At 40.4% G+C, this 26,137-nt stretch overlaps 1 protein-coding gene across 2 annotated transcripts in view; it reads right to left on the reverse strand.

The window, feature by feature from the left end:
- sil1 (SIL1 nucleotide exchange factor) overlaps window positions 1-26,137 on the reverse strand; it is a 76,410-nt gene that overhangs the window by 41,588 nt on the left and 8,685 nt on the right. For both annotated transcript variants that reach the window (XM_003215258.4, XM_008115376.3), the window contains exons 4-6: window positions 20,669-20,789; window positions 12,252-12,360; window positions 8,160-8,351 (exon numbers count right to left, since the gene is read on the reverse strand). In XM_003215258.4, the coding sequence (XP_003215306.2) occupies window positions 8,160-8,351; window positions 12,252-12,360; window positions 20,669-20,789 (422 nt within the window). The remainder of the gene's footprint in view (window positions 1-8,159; window positions 8,352-12,251; window positions 12,361-20,668; window positions 20,790-26,137) is intronic.

Genomic DNA, 26,137 nt, shown 5'->3' on the forward strand with positions numbered 1-26,137 from the left:
CATCCAGTGTTTCATCGCTCCCTGCTCCTTCTGGCGGATGGTGTACGCCCCGATGCAGACCGGCCGGCCCCCACTCCTGTTTTGGTGGATGGGGAGGAGGAATTCGAGGTTCAGGACATTTTGGATTCTCGCTTCCACCGCCGCCGCCTTCAGTATCTCATTGACTGGGTGGGTTTTGGCCCCGAAGAACGCTCTTGGGAAGACGCTTCCGCAGTCCATGCCCCCGATTTAGTCCGCCGCTTCCATCAGGCCTACCCTGCCAAGCCGCGGCCCCGCACCTCGGGAAGAGGGCCCATTTTTGAGGGGGGCCTTGAGGAGGGGGATAGTGTGATGACTCATGGGCCATGTAGTCCTGTTCCTAGTACTGTTGTGACAGATGAAGAGGAAAACTTGGGTTTCCCACCGTTTCTGCCGGATTTGGAGCCCTTGCAGCTGCAGGATGTTTGCCCACAAGAAGTCAGCCAAATAAGCCTTGAGCAGAAATCTCCCCCATTTTCTCGCCGGCTTTATTATAATCAAGATAGAAGCGCTCGGGAGGCGACTCGCCGGAGCGCCAGGATAGCTGCCAGACAATTAGATGATTAAGTCTGTTTCCCTTGGGAAAGTTTAAGGAGTCATGCATCTGGACACAGCATAGGTTTCGTTTCTTGTTCCCCAGAGAAAGCGTTCTTTGGCGGGAAAACAAGATCCTATATAGGTGTTTGGCCGCAAAGGAATCCTTGCGGAGTCAATTCGTCAGCTTCGGGAGTAGATTGTGTGTGGACTACGCTACTCCAGTTTCCAGGACCTTGCTCTCGTTCCAGCCCTGCCTTGTTCCCCGGACCTCGCCACGGATTTCGCCACGGACCCTGTTCTTGCTCCTCGCTTCTTGTTGCCTTGAATCAAGCCTTGTTTGCCAAGAATCTAGTTTGCTCCCCAGCCTTGCATTAAGCTCCATGGACTAAAGGACCTTGTCATTTCCCCTCACTTTGCTTGGCAAAGTGTGTGTTTCGGTTATTGGATTACAACTTTGGACCTTAATATCTCATATTGGACATTGTTTTCCTGGACTATATTTGACCTTTCCTGAAAGGTCTACTTCTGAACTATATTCTACACTTGTTTTTATTAACTTTATATATTTCCTTAATAAAGATATTAGTTAGATTCTGGTCTCTGCGCATGGTTATTGGTGCTCTGCAGCCTGGGTCCTGACAGGTGGGTCCAGAGGGCTAAAGGAAAACTTGATGAAAATCATACAGACCCTGAAACTCTTTGAACTGTGGATCCAGCCCTATGGCTACAATCAAATACAGAAAGAATCCATGAAAGCTCAAACTGTATGATTAGCTTATTAAAGCCTTCCCCGAACATTATACCTACACAAAGAAGCAACACTGTCAAGCAAAATGAACACTCTTCTTTGTTTAGGAGACTGTTATTGGGCACCTGGGGAGTTATACATTATCCTCACACAATGCTTTAAATTTTAATTTAACTGACAGGGTTAGAGGGTTAGAAATACTTGGGGACTTGCAATAAGCATTTGTATTATTGACTAGAAACTCATCAGCTAGAACGAATGAGGTGGAAAGAGAACTTGGAATATTGATTGTAAGATGACTGAGCCAACAATGTGACATGTTAACAAAGAATGTGAATTTTAGTCTTGATGAAGTAGGAGATACCTGCCTGCTGGGAAAAATGCTGTAATGATCCTTCTGTTCAAAATAGAGATAAAGGCCCATAAGATGTTTGGTGTCAATACTGTGGCACAAAAGTTTAGGAAGACTGTTAATTCCAGCTATAAAAGGTACAAAAGAAGTAAAGTGACAGCAGATGTAAAGAATTTATGAGGAGCATAGAACCTGGTTGGCTTAGTATAGGCTGGATCTACACCAGGCATGGGCAAACTTCAGCCCTCTATGTTTTGTACTTCAATTCCTGGTAGGCTGATAGGAATTGTGGGAGTTGAAGTCCAAAATACCTGGAGGGCCAAAGTTTGCCCATGCCTGATCTACACTGTCATATAGTTTAGACTCATATAATCCAGATAAATGCAGTTAATCTGAATTCTGAAACTGCACTATATGAGTCTACACAGCCATATAATCCAGATAAATGCAGTTAATCTGCATTCTGAAAGTGCATTATTTGGCAATGTAGAAAACAACATAGAAAAAAGACGCAGCATAACCACACTCTATAGATATATAAGTTATGGGAACAGCAGAGGAAAACCCAACTAGCAAGGTTGAAAATCAGAGATACAAAAGTCAATATAGCTATTTGACCAAGTGATCTGTTTTATTTAATTCTACACCAGGGGTGTAGAACATGGCCAAATGTGCATACAGGTAGGGTTTGGAGGTGATTGTCCTTGGCATATGGAAGTTGTAGTTCACCCTTATTCAGAGAGCCTTGAACCCAGCCGACGACGTAACTGGACCAAATTTGGCACACAGACCCAACATGGACAACTGTGCATATAGGCGGGGTTTGGAGGTGACTGCCCTGAGAATCTGGGAACTAAAGTTCATCTGCATCCAAAGAGCACTGAACCCAGCCGACAATGGATCTGTACCAAACTTGGAACATAGACCCAACATGGCCAACTGTGAATACAGGCCTGGTTTGGGGAGGACTGACCCACGATTCTGGGAATTGTAGTTCACTCACATCATTATGTATTTTCTAATGGGAGCATTCATAAAAAACGAAATCAAAGACTGGCTTTTTCTAATAAACAGTGTTACTAATTAACTAAATGATATTACCTAACATTCCAAAACAAACAGTGCATTTTTCAAATAACCTGGGCACCACCAGGTACCAAAGCTAATATAATATAATATAATATAATATAATATAATATAATATAATATAATATATAAACATTGTTTGGGGCGCCACAAAAACCTTTTGCTTCAATAAAGGGCTCACAGATGAAAAAGTTTAAGGATCCCTGATCTACACTAACATCAAATTTTGTGGAATGATCTTCTTAGAGGATGTAACATTATATGAGTAACCATTGTATTCTGATTATTTCTTCTTGATCAGTCAACAGACTTGTCATTCGTTAAATATTCTTCCATTGTCATGGACTGATCATCATCTGGTCAGTTTTAGACTAACCACACCTCAAACCCTCTGCAGGGGTGGTGGACCGATTAAGATGGTCCGCCCCAGGAGACTTATGGATCCAAATGGATTCCTGATGTCTCTTGGGGATTTTCCCGTCATGGCGGCTGGTGATCCTGTCGAAGCCTTGGTTGATCTCTATAACACTGAGATGGCCAGCGCAGTATAGAATCATAGAATAGTAGAATTGGAAGAGACCTCATGGGCCATCTAGTCCAACCCCCCGCTAAGAAGCAGGAAATCGAATTCAAAGCACCCCCGACAGATGGTCATCCAGCCTCTGCTTAAAAGCTTCCAAAGAAGGAGCCTCCACCACAGTCCAGGGAAGAGAGTTCCACTGCCGAACAGCCCTCACAGTGAGGAAGTTCTTCCTGATGTTCAGGTGGAATCTCCTTTCCTGTAGTTTGAAGCCATTGTTCCGTGTCCTAGTCTGCAGGGCAGCAGAAAATAAGCTTGCTCCCTCTTCCCTATGACTTCCCCTCACGTATTTGTACATGGCTATCATGTCTCCTCTCAGCCTTCTCTTCTGCAGGCTAAAAATGACCAGCTCTTTAAGCCTCTCTTCATAGGGCTTGTTCTCCAGACCCTTAATCATTTTAGTCGCCCTCCTCTGGACGCTTTCCAGCTTGTCAACATCTCCCTTCATCTGCGGTGCCCAAAATTGGACACAGTATTCCAGGTGTGGTCTGACCAAGGCAGAATAGAGGGGGAGCATGACTTCCCTGGATCTAGACGCTATTCCCCTATTGATGCAGGCCAGAATCCCATTGGCTTTTTTAGCTGCCGCATCACATTGTAGGCTCATGTTTAACTTGTTGTCCACGAGGATTCCAAGATCTTTTTCGCACACACTGCTGTCAAGCCAGGCGTCCCCCATTCTGTATCTTTGATTTCCATTTTTTCTGCCGAAGTGAAGTATCTTGCATTTGTCCCTGTTGAACTTCATTTTGTTAGTTTCGGCCCATCTCTCTAGTCTGTCAAGATCGTTTTGAATTCTGCTCCTGTCTTCTGGAGTGTTAGCTATCCCTCCCAGTTTGGTGTCATCTGCAAATTTGATGATCGTGCCTTCTAACCCTTCGTCTAAGTCGTTAATAAAGATGTTGAACAGAACCGGGCCCAGGACGGAACCCTGCGGCACTCCACTTGTCACTTCTTTCCATTATGAAGACGACGCATTGGTGAGCACCCTTTGGGTTCGTTCGCTTAGCCAATTACAGATCCACCTAACCGTAATTTTGTCTAGCCCACATTTAACTAGTTTGTTTGCCAGAAGGTCATGGGGGACTTTGTCGAAGGCCTTACTGAAATCCAGGTACGCTACATCCACAGCATTCCCTGTATCGACCCAACTCGTAACTCTATCGAAAAAAGAGATCAGATTAGTCTGGCATGATTTGTTTTTGGTAAATCCATGTTGACTATTAGCAATGACCGCATTTGTTTCTGAGTGTTTGCAGACCACTTCCTTAATGATTTTTTCCAGAATCTTGCCTGGCATCGATGTGAGGCTGACCGGACGGTAATTGTTTGGGTCGTTCTTTTTTCCCTTCTTGAAGATAGGGACCACATTCGCCCTCCTCCAATCTGCTGGGACTTCTCCTGTTCTCCAAGAACTCTCGAAGATGATTGCCAGTGGTTCTGAAATAACTTCCGCTAGTTCCTTCAATACTCTTGGATGTAGCTGATCTGGCCCTGGCGACTTGAATTCGTTTAGAGTGGCCAGGTGTTCCTGGACAACTTGTTTCCCTATTTGGGGTTGGATTTCCCCCAATCCTTCGTCCATTCTATGTTGCTGAGGTTGAAGTAGACACGATCACCCCTGAATGTCCCCTATTGTCTCGCAGAGTCAGGTCAGCTCCTTGGTTTTCTGAGGAGCTGGCTGTGATGAAGCGGACAAGACAGAGACTGGAGTACACCTGGCGTAGATCTCAGGACGTATCCAACCGAGCACGGGCTAGAGCCTCTCTTAGGGCCTTCTCTGCGGCATTGCAGGCAGCCAGAAAAGTTTTCTTGACTGCCCGCATTGCGTCTGCAACAAACAGACCAGCTGAGTTGTTTCGGGTGGTGGGGGAGCTCCTCCACCCTTGTGATGGGGGGGGCTGCCCCTTGCCACCTGGCAACTCGATGTGGCGAGTTCGCCCATCACTTTGCAGACAAAGTCACTCGGATACGCTCTGACTTAGACACCAGACTTAACACAGTATCTGTGGAGGTGATTGAGGCACCTGCTTGTCCAGTGTTAATGGATTCGTTTCAGATTGTTCACCCTGATGACGTCGAGGGGATCCTTGGAGCTGTGAGGGCGACCACATGCGCTTCAGACCCTTGCCCATCTTGGCTAATAAAGCTTGCCAGCGGGGGGTTGGCAAATTGGTTCGTGGGGATAAGAAATGCCTCACTGGATCAGCGACTTTTTCCATCTACCTTAAAGCAGGCATTGGTTAAACCAATCCTGAAAAAGGTGTTCCTCGACCCGTCGGTTCTTAACAACTACCGGCCAATTTCGAACCTTCCCTTTTTGGGCAAGGTTCTGGAGCGGGTGGTCGCTTCGCAGCTCCAGGGGTTCCTGATAGAGACCCATTATCTGGATCTATCACAGTCTGGTTTCAGACCCGGTCTTGGTACGAAGACGGCTTTGGTCGCCTTGGTGGATGACCTCCGCAGAAAACTTGACAAGGGGAGTATGACCCTGTTGATTCTCTTGGACATCTCAGTGGCTTTCAATATCATCGATCATGGTATCCTTCGGGGACAGCTCTCCGGAATGGGTTTTGGGGGCGTTGCTCTACAATGGCTCTGCTCCTTCCTGGAGGGCCATTTCCAGTTGGTGAAGCTGGGAGAATCCTGCTCGGACCCCTGGCCATTGTCCTGTGGGGTCCCGCAGGGTTCTATTTTGTCTCCCATGCTTTTTAACATCTACATGAAACCGCTGGGAGAGGTCATCCGGAGTTTTGGAGTTGGGTGCCATCTCTATGCAGATGACACTCAACTCTACCACTCCTTTCCACCAAACTCCAAGGAAGCCCCTCAGATCCTTGACCAGTGCCTGGCTGCTGTGATGGACTGGATGAGGGTGAACAAGCTGAAACTTAATCCTGACAAGACAGAGATCCTCCAGGTCAGTCGTGGGGCTGATTGGGGCATAGGGTGGCAACCTGCACACGACGGGGTCGCACTCCCCCTTAAGACACAGGTCCGCAGCTTGGGGGTCCTCCTGGATTCAGCGCTGATGCTTGATGCTCAGGTGTCGGCGGTGGCCGGGAGGGCTTTTGCAGTTAAAGCTTGTGCGCCAGCTGCAACCGTACCTCGTGAAGTCTGACTTGGCCATGGTGGTCCACGCCTTGGTCACCTCCAGATTGGATTACTGCAATGCACTCTATGTGGGGCTGCCTTTGAAGATGGTTCAGAAACTTCAGTTGGTTCAGAGATAAGTGGCCAGATTAATAACAGGAGCTAGTTACAGAGAACAGTCAACTCCTCTGTTTAAACAGTTCCACTGGCTACCGATAAGTTTCTGGGTCCAATTCAAGGTGCAGGTTATTACCTATAAAGCCTTAAACGGTTCAGAACCTGCCTATCTCTGTGATCGCCTCCTCTCCTACGAACCAAAGCGAACCCTAAGATCATCCGGGGAGGCGCTCCTCTCGCTCCCACCTTTGTCTCAAATGTGGCTGGTGGGGACGAGGGAAAGGGCCTTCTCGGCAGTGGCCCCCGGCTCTGGAACTCTCTCCCCAGGGAGATCAGGTTAGCTCCTTCCCTGCCCATTTTCCGCCGGGAATTGAAAACATGGTTGTTCCGGAGCGCGTTTGAATGAATAGGTCTAGTAGAGTTGTTTATAAAACCATACGGCACTTTATCACTGTTACTCATTTCCATGATATAGCACTTTATGAAACCTGTCCCCACTGGTTCGCTTTTAATTACTCTGATTTTATCTGCTTGGATTTTAATATATTGTCCATTGTATTATTTTGTGTACCACTGAAATGTTTTAAGTTTTGTCAAATATGTTGTATTGTTGTTCAGGCTTGTCCCTGTTGTGAGCCACCCCGAGTCCCTTCGGGGAGATGGGGTGGGATATAAAAATAAAGTTTATTATTGTTATTATTATTATATGTGGCCGCCTATTAATGTTTCTATAAATGAAAATTTTGATTACTACAAAATTTTAATGAAAATATTTTAAAAGAACCAGTACCTATGAACTGGACTTTTAATACCTAGCTAAAAATCAGAAGTGTTTCAACTAAAGATGTGTGGGAAGGAGTATTTGCAACATTATTTAACGTATTTTAGATTCCCTTGAAATTTTCCTATGGCTGACTTAATAAAGAATTTCTAAAATTTTGATTAAGGCAAAATGAATTTGACACACTACATGTTTTTTTACATAGTGGTCAGTGCTCTTTAGGTTTTACCCAGTTTGGCTCCTTGGATGTCACTGAACAACAACATTGCTTTTTATTATCCACCCAACAGTATCTGTGGCTCTGAGATTGGGAAAAGGTTAAACAACATTATATCTACAAGCTTTGTATCTAAATCCAAATCCAACTCTCCTGGCTAAACCAAACAACTGCAGCCTTCCAGATATTACTGTTTCATAACCACCATCAGCCCTCGTCATGTCTGACGATGAGGAATACAGGAGTTGTAGTCTAGCATTTGGTCCATGGGCCTTGAATTTGACACAGGTGCTTTAAGACCTATTAGTTTTGTAGGTTTCTTTTTAGCTCAATGTGCTTAGGTTTTTAATCCTAGATCCTTCAGCATGGGAACAGATGGGTGAACAAAGAATCTATCACCCAGTTTGTAAAGTGACATTTGTCAAAGCTTAAAGCGGTATCTCATAGCTGAAAAGCCTCTTATTTTGTTACAGGTATGCAGAGGTGAGCCCTGGCAAAGGACATAGTAAATGTTTACTATGAATACTCCAATTCCTCAACATCTGGTACTAAAAGAAATCTATTTTTATGCTTCCCACGTTCCCTGGGTATCACACAAGCTGCTGCTAATACCTTTTAGACTGTTCTTACCTGATGAACATAATATTCAAGATCGTAAAGTGCTCTTATTTTCTCCTCCAGGGTTGAAGCAGAACTGTTGAATTTGTTGATTAATTTAAACATAATTTCAGCGTCTGTTTCCATCTGCAGCCTGAGCTCCCTGAACTCTTCCTTGAGAGTCTCAATGGCACGGAACCTTCGCCTGACATCATCTTGATGAGCCTGGGGAAAAAGTGGGGGAAACAGACCAAAATAGCACTCATCAAAGATAAACATTGCTGTGATTAATTATTTTGTTTCCTCAAAACCTGCCAAAGCAGTAGGTGTGTTTAGGTGTATACAAAGAACCCCTATGAACGCAAGGAAAAACAAACAACAATATATAATCTCATGAATGCCAATTAGGCAGACAGGCATTTCCTCTAACTGAAAAATGGAGAGGCATAATTGATTCTTCTGAGTTTTTTGTTTGTTTATTTGTTGTTGTTGTTTTGGTGAAGTATGATTGGGAAGGAACTGTGTTCAGTTGTGGGGGCCCCATTTTAAGAAGTTACACCCAGTTCAGAGAAGGGCTACAAGCATGAGAAGAGGTATGGAGAAGAAAATATATGACAAAAGGTTGAGAGTCTTAGACATGTTCAGTCTGGTGAAGAGAAGACTGAGATGTGAAAGGACTGAACTCTTTAAATGTTTCAAGGGCTGTCATAGGGATGAGAGGTTTGTCATCTGTTCCCAGAGGACAGGATCAATTCTAATAGTTTTAAGTTACAAGAGGTTGGATTTTGATTGAACATTAAAAGGAACATCTTTATAGTCATAGCGATTCAGCAATGGAACACACTGCCTAGAAATGTGGTTGGGTCTACTTCTTGGACATCTTCAAAAAGAGACGGATGTTCTAGCAGAGGTTTTTTTGCATTGAACACCATTTTGAGGCTGATGGCTTATTGCACTTGCGTAAAACTCAAGGCCCACGGGCTGAATCTGGCCCGCCATGCCATTTTAAGTGGCCATCCAGATGCTAGACTCCTATATTCCTTATTATTAAGCATTATGATTAGAACTGATGGGAGCTGGGAGACAGTAGTGTGGGTGGGATTCTGGGAGGGAGGATTGTGATTTTTAAAGGCTATTCTATGTGTATTTATTATATTTTAATCTGTTTTTGCCTTAATCCACACTGTATTGTTTAACTGTTTTTAAATTTTTGTATTGTGCTTTTTAAACTATGACTAAAGTGTGAGATTAGCTGCCTTGAGTCCCCACATGAGAAAGGCAGGGTATAAATAAAGTAAATAAATAATTAATAAATAAATAAATAATAGAGTAACTTCTGGAAGGCTGCAGTTTGTTCTGTTTAGACAGGATAGTGGGACTTGAATTTAGATACAAAGCTTGTGAATATGATGTCTGACTTTAAAACGTTCTTTAAACTTTCCTCAACCTCAGAACCAAGTGCTTTTTGGTTGCAACTCCTATTATCCCCATACTGCAAAAGCAATGGGAGTTCTCGTTCAATAACATCTGGGAACCCAAGTTGCATAAAATCTAAAAAGCAGTGACCACTAGGTAAAAATATATACAGTAGAGTCTCACTTATCCAAGCTAAATGGGCCGGCAGAACCTTGGATAAGCGAATATCTTGGATAATAAGGAAGGATTAAGGAAAAGCCTATTAAACATCAAATTAGGTTGATTTTACAAATTAAGCACCAAAACATCATGTTATACAACAAATCTGACAGAAAAAATAGTTCAATACGCAGTACTGTTATGTTGTAATTACTGTATTTATTAATTTAGAACCAAAATATCATGATATATTGAAAACATTGACTACAAAAAATGCATTGGATAATCCAGAACCTTGGATAAGCGAGTCTTGGATACGTGAGACTCTACTGTAGTTGGCCCTCTGTATCCACAGATTCTCTATCTGTAGATTCAACAGTCCTTTGAAGGCAACCAAAAAATTGACCTGGCCCTCAATGAAAATGAGTTTGACCCCCCTGGCTTATGGGGTTCTCCCAATTCTATAATTCTAAAGACAAATTGCACTGGAAATACATTTATTTCTTCCATCTTCTCAACATTCCCATAATCTTTCCCTGATTAAATTATATTGTTGGAAGAGACCCAAGGGTCATCCAGTCCAACCTCCTGTCATGCAGGAATACACAGTCAAAGCACTCCTTACAGATGGCTCTATATTTAAAAACCTTCAGAGAAGGAGACTCTGCCATACTCCACAGAAGTGTATTCCCTCTTCTCTACCAAAGCTACAATTTACCCTACTGAGGACTATGGGGATTAAATACCCATTCCCGAGAGCCATTTGTTCAAATCCAATTCATATCTATCCTGCACTCAATTTGCTTTTAAGACTTTTTAAAAATCACGCCTCTCCCACACCATGCCTGTTTTAGCCCAAGGTGGGAACTCGTATAATATACATCTCATCTCTTTCTTCTACATTAAAAACCTTTCATGTGGGTGGTACAGTCAGAGAAGGAGGGATGTTACGTACTACTGCCATCCAAATTCAGTAGACTGGCATTTCCAGCTTCGGTGCACAGAAGTGGTGTTGTGTAAGCCCCCTCTTCATCTCTTATAACATTTGCGGGAAATAACCCACTAAAGTACTTAGATTGCACAAGAGGTGGGATATAATGCATTATCAGGTGAAAGAGGGTGAAGTGGCTTTCCCAAGTTCAAAGACAAGCAGTTGCCAAAATGTTATTTAAAATGAAATAGAAGCTTGATTTACAAGCACTGATCACTGCTTTTCGTTGTTTACCAATAATATTTTCTTAAAGGTTCTGTTTACAGCTCTATAAGGTAGTTAGCAATTAAAACTACTTAACAGATTATGTTATCAGAGCTACATCAAAGCAGAAAATTAGATTTTGTAATTTCTTCGTCTCTCGCTCTTTCTCAGATAGATACTGGAAATTAAATCCGACAAGATACCTGTCCCTCCAAAATCAGTAGGGACTCTGCCTCTACACACTGAAGGGAAGAGACTTTTCCAGTTCATTGTACATTGGAACATTTCAGCGTCTGACATCACCATCTTTTATCTTAGTCAATCAATAAATAATTGAGCTCTAAATTAATGAGAGGATGAGCAAAGGGGAAGGAACTGCATTCCAATCAGCTTTGGAAATTCTGTGAATTTTTTGTTTGTTTGTTTTTTAATGTGGTCAAGAGGCTTACTGTACATCCTATCCATCACCCTAAAGCAGTTTTCAGTGTCCCAAATAGGGCCCATAGTAATGAAAGATGATTAAATGATTTCCAGAAGGATCCTTTCTTAATTGGCAGTCATAGGCTGAATTGAAAATGTCTTTGAAAGGCGGCTGGAAAGGAAGGGGGAGAACATGACAGGAGACTCAAGATTTGCTGCTTATATATAATGGAAGTGTCTCATTGCTTAGGTGTAGTTTTCAAGCAGATCAGAGTAAATTGCTAGAACCATCAGAATAATTTGAAAGAAAAAGTGTGTCAACCATAATATTTCCCGAGAACATTTGCTTTACTAGCCATCGAAGGTTTACAAGCTGAGATAAGAGTTGCTCTGAAAATGCAGAGTCTTAAATTATACAGTGAATATTAAGGTTCCAGATAAAATTTCATACAAGATTTGTCAGACTATGCTGTCTGATCAGGAAGGGAAAACATAAGCCTCTAACACAAAATCCATTTGTTTCAGCAGACTCCTGGATTTCATTTCAAGGCTGCTCCTTTCTCTTTTCTAAAACATGAATGAGAAGAAAATAAGAAACAGTTCTCTGGATTTAATAAAATAGTCTTGCTTTTAAAAAAAATAGGAGCAGGTGTATGTGATGGGAAGAACGGAAACCAAACTATGATTTTCAGGAGTCTGGCACAGCAAATGGATTTGGTTTTTCCCATTTAAGGCCAAATATTTAAAAAATCAATTGCAAACTCAATGTCTGCAGCAGATTCTTAGACTTTGAACTTTCAAAGCATCTCCATTCACAGTTCTCATTTAATTCACATGGCAGGCTTCTCTTATCTTATTTTCCACACTTTGATGTAAACATCTCACTGTTGAGTTTTCAACAGCCTTGTTACTGACATTTTTTGGTTTAATAATACCTTTTCTTTCGAGGGATCTTCTGTCTTCGTGCTTTTTTTCATTTTTGCCAGAGCCTTTTTCAGTTCTTGGGTTGTAAATGAACCTGGATCAACATCTATGGGGCCCAGCCTTGCACAAAACAAAAACATACGAATTAAGAAGTTTTTGACCAGCAACAGTCATCATAGCTTACTTTATCTATCAAAAGATATATTGAAACAATCAGTGACACAATTAAGTTTAAATCATGAGTTTAGTTTAGTGCTGGTGCTTTAAAAAAATTTTTTTTAAAAACTATGATAATAAAAACTGTGATTTGACAACCATTTGCATAATGCTGATAGAACCTTTTCATGTGTCTTAACTATATTCTGCCTAAAGCACATCTGGGAATACATAAAACGGATAAGCTACACCTCCAAGATGAAACCAGATGTTCTTGCTCAGTGTCACAGAATTCTTAATACAAAACCTTGAGATAGGCCTGCTCACATTTAAAAGTAAAATGTCAACACATTTAGGGACAGTATAAACATCTGCAAAGATCACTCCAAATGACTCATCCAGTTTAATTGTGGACTCTGTGTTCTGTACAGATCTCTCAATTGGCACCTACATGTAAGGGCTAGCAGGCATCCAGATTGAGCTGGCAAAACAGTGACATTTCCTATGTTCCTCAAAAGAAAAACTCATTTGAAACAAACAGACGAAAACATAATACACTTGGGTTGGGTGAGGGAAAAAAGTGAAAATGTGGCCAATCCAAAACTGTATATTGGCTTCTGAATACTTATACCATCCTTTAGAAGTTTCCATCATACTTGCCTACTGAGAAGACAGAATAAATATTTTCTGCATTGACTACTTTAAACTTTTGTTTATCTACTGCTAGCTTTTGTTACTTTCCCAACCATGAAAGAAAGAAAAAAAATCTCTTATTGCCACACATATTATACTGCCTCCAGCTCCGGTCTCATCTAAAAAAATACAAAAACCATAGAACTGAAACAGGTTTTTAAAAAGCAACTAAAATTAGGAAAGGTTTGGAACATCTCCCTGGGAATTTAATTTGGGAGGAAAATGTAATGGTTACAGAATAGCAGAAGAGAACAGATAATTTCCCCCCTCTGTGACAGACAAAGAGGTTGATTGACAAGAGATTCAGAACTCAAAAGAAGAAAGTTCTTCATGCAGTGCTGATTAATTTATACCAAGATGATTGATACTGTTGAAGTCTATGTGTGTTGATACACTGATTTTGCTGCCTAATTTCAGAATAGTAAAAGCAACTTCCCTAGAGACAGTTTATCTCAAATCATGCCAAGATTGAAGTTTCACCCCTACACTCCTATTCATTTCCCACCCACCTCCACAAGACACATCAATCCAGAACACATATGCAAATATTCTAAGTATATCCAAAAATAAAAATTATATCTTCAAAATCAGAGGGGTGGAAACCCTACTTGTCATCCTACATTTCACAAGTAAAACCTCTTCCCTCGTGATAATTATATGATTAAGACTAAGATGACACATGACCACCACCATCTGGCTTGTTTGTAATGTCAACATCCCCAAGCTCTTCCACAAATACGATTTCCCCTCCCTGGGTATATCAATGCACATGTTTTCCTGTAAAAAAAAAATGATTTGTTTGAAGAGAGAGCCCTACCGACAGCAAATATGCTTCCAGCAAAGCTAAGGAATAATAAGGTTGAGAAGAATGAGTTTTCAAAAGTTTCAAAGCAAAGGACTGATCGTATTTGCTCTAATGAATTCTGCATTCTAAATTAGAGTGCTCCCCCTCCCTTATAGGTTCCTAAAATTGGGTTTTTAGCCCCTTATTATATTAATTTGACAACAATGCCTCCTGGGTACTTATCAGACCTAAGATACTGATTTAGCCTGAATGCTTTTCATGCATGAGCTGCATTAGGAGCGTCTAAACAAATCAAGGAGCTTTGTGCTATGGTTTGTTTACTGTGTCATACAAATGCAGGTGCCTGCTCTTCACTGGTTTGTTTCTTTCCCAACAAGCTGGAAAAACAAACCAGAGAAGACATGGTGACCCTATTCGGATAACTCAATAAACTATCATAGCTATGTGGTTGTTTAACCAATCCTATAACAGAGAGGAATGATGGAATAGTAAAAACTAGCACACGACTCATAACCAGCAACCAGGGACCCCTAATTTACCATTTATTGTCTGAAAAATAAAACAACAGGAGTTGCCAACAACCTATAGCAAGACCTGCATCACATAATTACATCTCCATTTTATTTCCCAACATCCTATCTTGCTCAGTTTCTTCATATATTGTTCTACCTTTTCAATCAAGTTGTCCATCTTGAGAAGAGATGTCCGCTTTTCACAAGTAAAAAAATGTTCTAAGGGAGGACTTCTTACCCTTTTTCCACTTGTAACCCTTTTGCAACCGAAAATTTTTTACATGACCCCAAGTACTTGGGTATACAAAATAGGTATAAAAAACAAACATTCACTGATAGCAAATTGGCATTTTAAAAGTTTGCTGAACAAGTAGATTCTCCTTTTTGTGGAGCGAAGCATTTTCAGCAAAGTCCACAGTAAACACTGCACATTGTTGCTAACAGATTTGTGTAACAGATGGTGTTCAGAAACTTTTTACTGTTGCCAAATTTTCCATGACCTCAACATTGAGTTGAAGGGACCACATTTGGGGCCAGGACCCAGTTTAAGAAGCAGTGGTCTACAGCATCCACTTCTCCTCCTTTATGTTCACAGGGTCTCTGGTCTCTACATGAACTATTTTCACTTTATTTAAATAACCTACACTAAACATTTTATTTCTGCCAAAAAAAGATTGCTTAGAAGCCCTCTACAAAACTGATGACACCACACCAATCACTGTCAAGATAGTTGGGAGTCGAGTCTAGCATTTTAAAATAATTATTCTCCCACATAATGCTTATTTTTGGTTGAATTCAAGATGTACTAACATTAGTAACCAACTCTGAGTTAAACTATGATTAACCCTCAAGTATAAACTTACAGTTAAACATATAAATCACATTGAACTCATCAGTACAAATCACTGTAGAACTGAACATAAGATCTATAAATAGAGCCAATGTTAAATGAAGAAAAGATCTCTATATCAGCTGTGCATGTACCATAACAGAAGGTCGTGTTAATGCTACTGAGTTCTTAAAGACCAATAATAAAGCTCCCCAGACACTTAATCCTAACATACCTAACATAGAATACAGTGGTCCTTCAATATCCGCTGCAGTTTGGTTCCAGAGCCCCCTTGTGGATACCAAAATTTGTGGATGCTCAAGTCCCTTCAATACAATGGCACAGTAAAATTGTGTCCCATAGATTAAAAAGCATAATCAAGGTTTGCTTTTCAAACATAGGTCAAAATCCTTTACCTCTAAAAGTGTTGTTATGTTGATGGTGGCAGAAAAGAGTGCAGTGAAGAAAGCAGCAAGGAAAGGAGAGAAAACAATCCTGGGAGGAGAAGGCTTCCATTTCCAAATACTCATTGGCTGAAAGTCTGGTTTCTAGCTCAGGAGCTGCAAAATTCTCCCCTGACAAATAGCAAGAAAATAAAGATGCTTGCACACAGGGCACTACATATGTAGTACTACATGCAAAGGATCTGCTTTGGGAGGCACAGCATACATATGATCCTCATATCTACAGAACTGATGCACACAGTTTTACATATACAAGGTTTCCCTTATTTGCTTAGTGCTTTCTGTACAAGCTATATAATACTAATACAGTGGAGTCTCACTTATCCAAGCTAGGCGGGCCGGCAGAACGTTGGATAAGCGAATATCTTGGATAATAAGGAGGGATTAAGGAAAAGCCTCTTAAACATCAAATTAGGTTATGATTTTACAAATTAAGCACCAAAACTTCATGTTGTACAACAAATTTGACAGAAAAAGTAGTTCAATACGCAGTAATGTTATGTTGTAATTACTGTATTTACGAATTTAGTACCAAAATATCATGATATATTGAAAACAATGACTACAAAAATGGCTTGGATTATCCAGAGGCTTGGATAAGCGAGGCTTGGATAAGTGAGACTCTACTGTACTAATACTAATACTGATAATAATAATACTTTATTTATATTCCACCTTTCTCCCCAAGGGGACTCAGAGCAAATTACAGTATACTGTATAAACAAACACAGGCAAACTTTCAATGCCTTGTTACAATGAGACACACAGACAAAGGCTTCTCTTTTCATTTCTGGCTCTGGAGGCGGTACACATCTCTGGCTCTGGGGCAGGTGCTCTTCTCCATTTCCAAGCCAAGGAGCCTGCATTGTCACCTCCTGGTTGTGTGGCTTCCATGACTGCTTGGAGCATCTTTTTGCCTTTTCCCGCTAAAGCGGGAAATGTTTGCATGTTTTTGAACTGCTTGGTTGGCAGGAACTAGGGCTAACAACAGGAGCTCACCCCACCCCACGGATTCGAACTGCCAACCTTCAGGTCAGCAGTTCAATAGCACAAGGGTTTAACCTATTGTACCACCGCAGCCCCATATACCCTCTTCTTGGTCCCAATGCCTTTCATCTCATTAAAAATAATAGGTTCACTGTTATCTGTGGTTTGATGAATCCATGCAAAGTCTGAGAACATATCCCCCATGGGCACAGGAGTTGTACAGGCAGTCCTCGAGTTACAAACATCCAACTCATAGTTAAGAATGGGAGTGAGACAACAGGAAGTAAGAAATATCTTCATCTTGGAAGAGCAATTCACTCCTAAAAGGGTTATCATGGTGAAAATGTGTCTCCACCGAAGCTTTCTCACCAGTCCTTGTTTCCACAACAAGCCAATTTTTTCAAAATCCAATTATCACAGGGACAGAAAGTGAGGTGGAATCTACTGAACAGGGGGATAGATAGCAAAACAAAAATGACAAGGGAGTTAACCCATCCCTATGCTATCCAAAGCTCCCTCTATATATATAGGCCAGAGTTACACTTTAAAAATGTCCCTATTCTGATTTACATATAATTCAACTTAAGAATGAACCAATTTTATTTGTAGCTTGGGGACTGCCTGTACTACACTTCTGGCAGGAACTGGAGCTGGACTGCTGTGGACATCGAACTCAAAACGAAAGTCAATGCAGTTCAAACCTGACACATTGCCCTCATACTAATCCTGGCCTAATTGGAATGGTTTGGAAGATTCTTTTGTGAACAAGTAAATCTAAGGGGCTTATAACAAAAGGAGTAGGGGCTACATTATGAGTATAAAAACTATGGCTGATAGACAACATGGTACACTTGAACCTACTTTTGTGGACCCTAACGTACATCAAAAAATGGCATGATTTTTGGGGACAATTCTCTATCCAAAATCCACTCAAAAATCAATGCAAATATATAAATCTGCTGTCTTTCCTAACCTCGCAACTCCCAAAATCTTCAGCTGTTTTTCTGTTCCAAATAGTGACTAAGTAAAGGTAAAGGTTTTCCCCTGACGTTAAGTCCAGTCGTGACCGACTCTGGGGGTTGGTGCTCATCTCCATTTCTAAGTGGAAGAGCCAGCATTGTCTGTAGACACCTCCAAGGTCATGTGGCCGGCATGACTGCATGGAGCGCCGTTACCTTCCCGGCGGAGCGGTACCTATTGATCTACTCACGTTTGCATGTTTTCGAACTGTTAGGTTGGCGGGAGCTCCGGCTAACAGCGGGCGCTCATTCTGCTCCCGGGATTTGAACCTGGCACCTTTTGGTCCACAAGTACACGGCTCAGCAGTTTAACACACTGTGCCACCAGGGGCCCAAATAGTGACTAAGAATAGTCAATTTAAGATCCCTTTTGGTATCAAGACAGTGAGGCAAAATCTGGGCCTTTCCCCTGCCCTACAAAGTCTTCCTTCCTTGGCTAAAGAAACGTAGAAAGAACAAAGGCAGAAGCAGAATAAACATTTATTTCACAGTCCATTTCCTAGCACGTTTACACTTATATTAATGTCCACTAGAATTAAAATATACTAATTGGATTTCTCCATCATGAATTAAACATAATTCAGAATGAAGTGGAAAACTTCATTCCAGCAATAAGAAAAGCTAATAGGATGCATGAACTTTCTAGAAATAATCAATGATACTTGATTTGGTGTAGTATATATCCCTAATTATTCAAGAGGATAAATGTTATTACTGTAATGATTTTGGTCTCTTAAAACTAAAACAATCTCCCTGACGTGAGCTTTTAAAATATTAGCAAAATAGTACCCTCAGTAATTTCCAATATATTCTTGATGGCTAAAACCAGATCTACTTGTCCTGAGACAAATTGTCATGTAGTCCCGAAAGACGTCATTCTGACAAATAATGTTGGTCCCCCCTGCTCTTTTCCATGGAGCAAATAACAACAAGACCAACGCTAACAAGAAAGGATGGATTTGGTTTTTATTTTTATTTTTGCTGCTAACATGATCTTTTGTGCATTTGTTACATATTCAGCATGATTGTCTTCTCTTACTATAATGTGCATTTTCTGGAAGATAATGCTTTCATTTACACTGTCATATAATCCAGTTTTTGAAACCAGATTTATCTGCTTTGAATTAGATTATATGGCAGTGTAGATCCAGTCTATGTCCCCCAATATGAACCTTCCAGAGCATTAAGGTCCTTGAGTGAGAACTTTATCTCAGTTCAATCACCACCAACCTACCTGGCAAGAACATAGGAGAGGGCTTTTTTGGTGGCTGTCCCTAAGGAGGAATTCCTTATATGGGAAGCTAGGCTGTCCTATCTCTCCTTTCTCAGGCATGCAAAGATCTAACTATTCAAGGAGGCATTTAATGATTAAGGAGCTTCAAGAAATCTTTTTACGCTGTGTATGCCAAATTTTTTCACTTGTTGTATTTTTAAAGTATTTTGCATTTTGGAACTCTTAATAGCATTTTAATATGATAGCTTGTTTAACTGTGTCTTAACATTATATTTTCATCTTTCTTGTTTTAGCATTTTCTCATTTTAGCCCTACACCAGGAAAAAAGGAAACAAATTACACTCATCCATTAACTGATTGTAATACATTTTTATATGTTGTTGTTTTAATGATGTGTCAGCATCGAATTATTGCCAATTGTACGCCGCCCTGAGTCCCTTCGGGTGAGAAGGGCGGGATAGAAATATTGGAAATAAATAAATAAAATAAATAAATCCATTCAAAAAAAGGTATGATATGATGTATTTATTGATTGTTGATTTCCTGGCTCAGATATTTTGTAATGACTTGTTTTTCAATGTGATATCACATGTTCAAGGCAAAAAAGGAACCTCAGGCTGCAAAACAGGACACCCCCTGGGACGGTCTACACATGTAGTCCAGAATACCGTCCCATTGGCAAACACAATTGGGACTCTGTATCCACGGATTCCACATCTGTATATTCCACAGCTTTTAAAAAATCCCCAAAGCAAACTTTGATTCTGACATTTTATAGAAGGCACACAATTTTCCACAGATTTTCATCCTGGAACCAAACCCTAGCAGACACCAAGGACACACTGTACTGAAATAAGAGTAATCTGCCGATGCAGTTGGGATTTCAAAAAGGGAAAAGCATTATAAAATGTAAAGAAGCAACAATAGCAGTAGCAACAGTTTAGAAGATCAAAAGCTATTTGAGCCAGCAGTAGAGCAAATGGGCTTCAGCAATACAGGAGTAGAGCCAAGCTTAAAAATTATTTTTTAAAAAACTTTATTCAAAGAACTACATATCTAGACAGAAAAGTAAGGGGACTATCTATCTAGCTCACTGAAGACATCTTCTTTCTCTCTCAATGCTCACAGAAGAAAGAAAAAAAGAGGACTCGGGGGCTTGTCATACACTCAGGAAAAAAAAGGTGTATCCTTAAGAAGTATCGGTCTAACAAGCAAACACAGGATAGACAGTCAGACAAAGAAGGCAATATGGGGAAGGATTTCCTTGCTATCTGCCTATCTATATCCTTGATGAGGACTATAAACTTGTACAGGGTGTGGTTGAGTTCCTTATCCCTCATCTTTGATAGCGAATTCATATTTTTATGTAGCCAAGCTATATAGCATCACTGTAATAGCAGGCCATTGAAAAAAGCATCCAAAGTAGGATTGTATTGGGTGCTGTCCCAATGCTGCTAAATACTCTTGATTGTTAGTGATGGTAAATGGAATACAGGAATATATGACAGTTCCACGATTTAAGATGAGAATAGAGAATGTTCAGCCCTTCGGCTCTTGATGAACAAATACTTTTTTCATGTCTCACCAAAGATCAGGGTAAGTGGGGTTGATAGGAATAGACATTCAACAACACTGGGTTTTTTTCCATCCATGATGTAACATCTACCCTCAAATAGAGGCTCATATGCTTCCAATTTGGAGGTAATAGTGGTATTTTAAGTTATGATACCTTTTGCTTTTTGAAGGATCCTTCATGTCACCTTTCCCATGGCTGTCCTCTGGAAGCTTAGCTAATTTCTCCCCTGTCTGTAGATTTAATTGTACATGCAATCCTGCAGGAACAGCTTGACCTGCAAATAAAATGTTAGAAATTATAGGGTATATTTATCCTTCTAAAGGTTTTCTTCCCATTTTCTTTTATTTCAGATGTACTTAAGACTGAGGTTTTTTTGTTTCAGTGCTACACAATGAAAAGTAGCCAATTACAGACATTTAAGCATGACGGAAAGCTTTTCATCTAACCAAAGTGAGTCAAACTTGGGGTCACCTTGAGCTGCATTCCATACTGTGCCTTTTTCCGCACCAGAACTGATGGAGACAAAGCATTCCCAAGTGTTAATATTTCATATATTTAATTCATACTTGCTGCTCCTCCTTATTTCTTTACTTCTATGGGCCAAATTACCATTATTTCTATTTATTTATTCCTGTTCACTAAATTGCCACCATTCTCATGTAAAACATTTACGTAAACGGAAACAATCACAGCGGGCAAAATTTCCCATATGGTCAGATCAGTAAGTAAAGGCTTTAACTTCAAAAACAGTATGAGACTGCTTCAGTGCCTCGCTCCCCCAAAAATGGGATGTGGGTAGTTTTTATCTAGCTGCTTGTAACCAAAGCAGAGCCAGTTTAAAATAAAGCAGCCATTTCTATATCCTTGAACAATTCCCTAAATGAAAACCTTTTGTACATTTGAAAACCACAGAATATTTTTTAAATCCCACACCTTACAGATGATCTGACAAAGACCAGAGAACGTCCAGATTAACCCAATGATGTTCCAGTTCAGAAACATTAGGCTAGTAACTTCTTCATGCAGAAGAATGGGGTATAAAGATGTCAATTTTTGGTGGGGAATGCAATGTTATTATCTGCATGTTTGTTTTGAAAATAAATCCAATGGTTATAGAACAGAAGTTTTGGTGGAAAGACAAAAATACAAATGAGCCCTTGAGACAGAGTTGGAAACGAATCCAAAAGGTGCAAAAATTGCAGCCGTGCAGCTGTTGTTGGATTTCAGTTCCCATCAGACCTCACCTCCAGCTGTGCGGACTAGGACTGATGTAAGTGTCAACCAAGTAACATTCAGTAGACCACCCACTGACCGTCTCTGCTCCTTCTCCTTTTGTGACATGAAATCAATGGGACTTATTGAGTCTCCATTGGTCAGAGAGCACATCTAGATTGACCATTTAATGCAGTTTCAAACCAGGATTGAAGAACGTGTTTTCACTGTACATAGGAAATTCTGGAACCAGTTTGAGGCCCAGATGATAATGACACAAACCACTGAGAACTGATGTGCATTAAGGGCTTTCTTTCACATTCTTTTACGGAAATTTGTTGTCTAGCCATTGCAGTTTGAAGCTAGCTTTGAATTGCATTAAATGTTCAGTGTAGATGGGATCAAAGTCAACCTGGAGGTACACAACAATAGCTATACTAAGACCCTTCCCCACAGAGAGCGGCAAACATTTCTAGATATCAGCCTTCAGGTCCCATTTTGAAATGTTGTGTAGGAAACACCTGGTTCTCATTGTAACAATTAGGTACATGGAAATCTGAGGAGCTTGCAATCTTTCTATTTGGTGGTTGAATATGATTAGAGGATTGAGCAAAAAGGACAATGAAAACAGATTGTATAATATTTAGTGGGCTCAGTGTACTTAGATCTTGTTTAATTGTCCAATAGAAGATGGACTGTATTTAGATGTGTAATATGTTTGACATTTATCTCTGGTATATCCAACAACATCACAATTAATATAAAGCCTTGTGTTCACCAGTTGCTTATGTGCCATTCTTTACTTGCATCATATTTGTTTCTGAAAGATGTAAACAGAACAAACAAAATATGCAATAAAATAAAAAATGTCATAAATACAAGGTAGAGCTGTCATACCAATAAAGAATAATTGACTCAACATAAATAAATGTGCACATTGACAATATCTCAGCACAGGTACTTTTTGAGATATTGATGGAAATGTCAGCTAAAACACAAGCTGGTTTTTAAAAATAGCTTCCCTCGCCAGAAAGCCCGTCTTTAATATTTCATTTTTCACTGCTTATTAAGGAAACACACCATGGACATCAAAATCAAAATAGTCACACACAAAAAAACAAACAAGTGATCCCTCAACTAGCAGTCTTACCTTAACATTAAAAATTTCTTCATTAACTAATGCTGGCCCCTGCCCTTTAATCAACAGAAAATCGTGTTGATTCAACTCCCTGTTAAAGCTTGCAACCCCAATTAAGTCATAATTACTTTAACCATAAACATGTAAACAATAATTGTATAAACTACCTTTCTAGTTGATGATGTGCCCAATAGGGCATGCAAACATTTCATCTACAGATTTTTACGTTTTTGGTTCTCTATGCAAAAAAAAAAAAAAATCACTGCAATCACAACCTTTTCAGAAGCCACTATAAAATTTGTTGCTGAGCTGGCAGCAACAAGGGGCAGCTTCAAATATTTACTTCAAATGAGTTGGAACAAGATATTAGAAACTTGGAGGTCTCTCCTTCACATGAGAACAGCAGAAGTCAAAGTCGACTTGAAAGCAATTAACAAACAACACGTTAGACAGTGAAGACGCTTTCACACCCTCATTAAATCCACTTTTCAGTCTAGCATAATGTAGATATTTTAATGGCACCTTTTGAATGTTCACTAAATTATTTTGTGCTTTGGTCATTTTACCATTTAAACTTGGCTATTTGAAGCCTATACACTATACATGATACTGATTACATATAACAGTCAATTCTCCACAATTGGTGGGGTTAGGGACACAGGGCTCCTGTGAAAGTGAAATACCACAAATAAATAAATAATTGTTGTTTTTTTATTTAAGCGAACACCTTTCAAGGAATTTCTAGGTCTTCCAGCACTAGGAGGAGGTAAGTTTGTTTTCTGCTGCTTCACTAGGATACGGAGCAATGGATTCAAATTGCAGGATAAAAGATTCCACCTAAACATTAGGAAGAACTTTCTGATGGTAAGAGCTACTTGACAGTGGGATATGCTTGCCTCGGCGGGTAGTGGAGTCTCCTTCTCTGGAGGTTTTTAAACAGAGGCTGAATGGCCATCTGTCATGAATGCTTTGATTGCATTTTTCTGCATGGCAGGGTGGTGGACAAGATGGCCCTTTTGGTCTATACCAACTCTAGGATTCTAGGATTTTATGACTTCCTGCTGGAAGCTGAGCATAGAATCACACTAGAGGACATAGAGATTCCTAGCGAGTACATTCTAAATCAAATCTATGAATAAAAATATCCACAAAATCACAAATATGGAGGGACACCTTACTGGGTTTTTCCCATATTTTTAATCTGAACTCTGAGCACCATCATTAAAAGCAGTCAGAAAAATGTATACAAATCACAGGTAGCAAGAACTCGGAGCAAAAAAAAGGGGGGGGACCACACTCTAAAATAGCCCGCAACGTGCCTTCCAGTATTAGCTAGGTAACTGCTGCTTCATAGTCATTGAGTGTGAGAAAAAAATCCCCTACAGTTAATTAAAGTTGGTGGAATTTTATTCAAGATAAATATTTAATATAGAAATGGGCTGATCTGCCAATAAAGAAGCAGTTATTTGCTTCTTTTTATTATAACAGAAACAAAAGAACAATGTATTCCACAGTTTCCATCACTTAATTTTTGCATAGCTTAACCCTTAAGGGCAGTGGGGGACTCCATTATATCTTTCTCAAACTGTATAAAAGGCTAACATGTTAAAATTGAATGAAAGTGAACACCAAACAAGATTTGGATACAATAACACTACTTGGAGGGAAAAAGAAGAGGGGCTATGCTGTATTGGTACATCTATTATTTGGATAGCAGCTGGTCAGTTGTCATATGGGAAACCCATAAGGGATTTGCAACTGTACCCTCTTTTTTGCTTTCTCCAGAGCAGCATTTCACAACCTGGGGGTCGGTTGCAAGGGGGCTTCAGAACCCCTGGGAGGGTTGCAAGGGGGCTTCAGAAGGGTCGCTGAAAACCATGAGAAAACACATATTTCTGATGGTCTTAGGCAACCCCTTTGGCAGACAAGGCTGAAGATCTCTCTGCCTGTCCTTTGGCCCAGTTCCATTGTTGGTGGGGTTCAAGGGGCTCTTTGATTGTAGGTGAAATGTAAATCCCAGCAATTACAACTTCCAAATGTCAAAGTCTATTTTCCCCAATTTTCACCATTGTTGACATTTGAGCATATTGAGTATTCTTGCCAAGTTTGGTCCACATCCATAATTGCTTGAGTCCACTGTGATCTCTGGATGGAGATGAATTACAACTCCCAAACTCAAGGTCAATGCCCACCAAACTCTTCCAGTATTTTCTGTTGGTCACGGCAGTTCTGTGTACCAAATTTGGTTCAATTCCATTGTTGGTGGATTTAAGAATGCTCTTTGATTGTAGATGAACTATAAATCCCAGCAACTACAACATCCAAATGGCAAAATCAACCCCCCCCCCCAACCCCACCAGTATTCAAATTTGGGCGTATTGGGTATTTGTGCCTAATTTGGTCCAGTGAATGAAAATATACCCTACATATCAGATATTTACATTACGATTCATAATAGTAGTAAAATTACGGTGATGAAATAGCAACGAAAATAATTTTATAGTTGGGGGTCACCATAACATGAGGAACTTTATTAAGGGGTTGCGGATTTAGGAAAGTTGAGAACCACTGCTCCAGAGCCTGATAAGCAGGATACTGCTTTAAAGACTATAAATGATATGCTCATCCTGACTAATAGCCACTGCATGACCTAACCTTCATGCATTTATCTAACCCATTTCAAAGCTGGCCAAGCTGGCAGCAATGACTATATCTTGCTATGTTAAATGCTACTATGTAACTATGTGAAGAAATTAGTTCCTTTTGTTTGTATATCACTTTCTAACACCTGGCTTCAGTGATTTCTAGTACTGTACTATGAATGCTATGAAACTAGTTCCCATAAAGAAAAGGTAAAGAATGATGGGAGGAAATTAAACATATGCAACTAGAAAGATCTTGAAAGGAAATACTGCAAAATCAATCGCCATTTAAAAAGAATGACAGCCCAGCAGAATGAGGCCTTTGATCCATACAGTCCACCAGAGCAGTAGTTTGCAAAGATAAGTCATAAGCCCTACTATCTATCCCCTTCAAGATGGAAAGCTACTTTGGACTGTCCCTGGATTCTGCAAAGGTATTTTCATCTTTCGTGCCTGAACCATGGCATTGGCGGGAGTAGTCCTGGCTGTTCAGTCAGGCTGAACCCATGTTGCAATTTCCCCATGCAAGTCACACAGGCACTTTTGCAGATGTCAAAAAAGGCACTTAGAATCATAGAATCAGAGTTGGAAGAGACCTTGTGGGCCATCCAGTCCAACCCCTGCCAAGGA

This window comes from Anolis carolinensis, chromosome 1, assembly GCF_035594765.1.
Source record: "Anolis carolinensis isolate JA03-04 chromosome 1, rAnoCar3.1.pri, whole genome shotgun sequence".
Classification (NCBI taxonomy): Eukaryota; Metazoa; Chordata; class Lepidosauria; order Squamata; family Dactyloidae; genus Anolis; species Anolis carolinensis.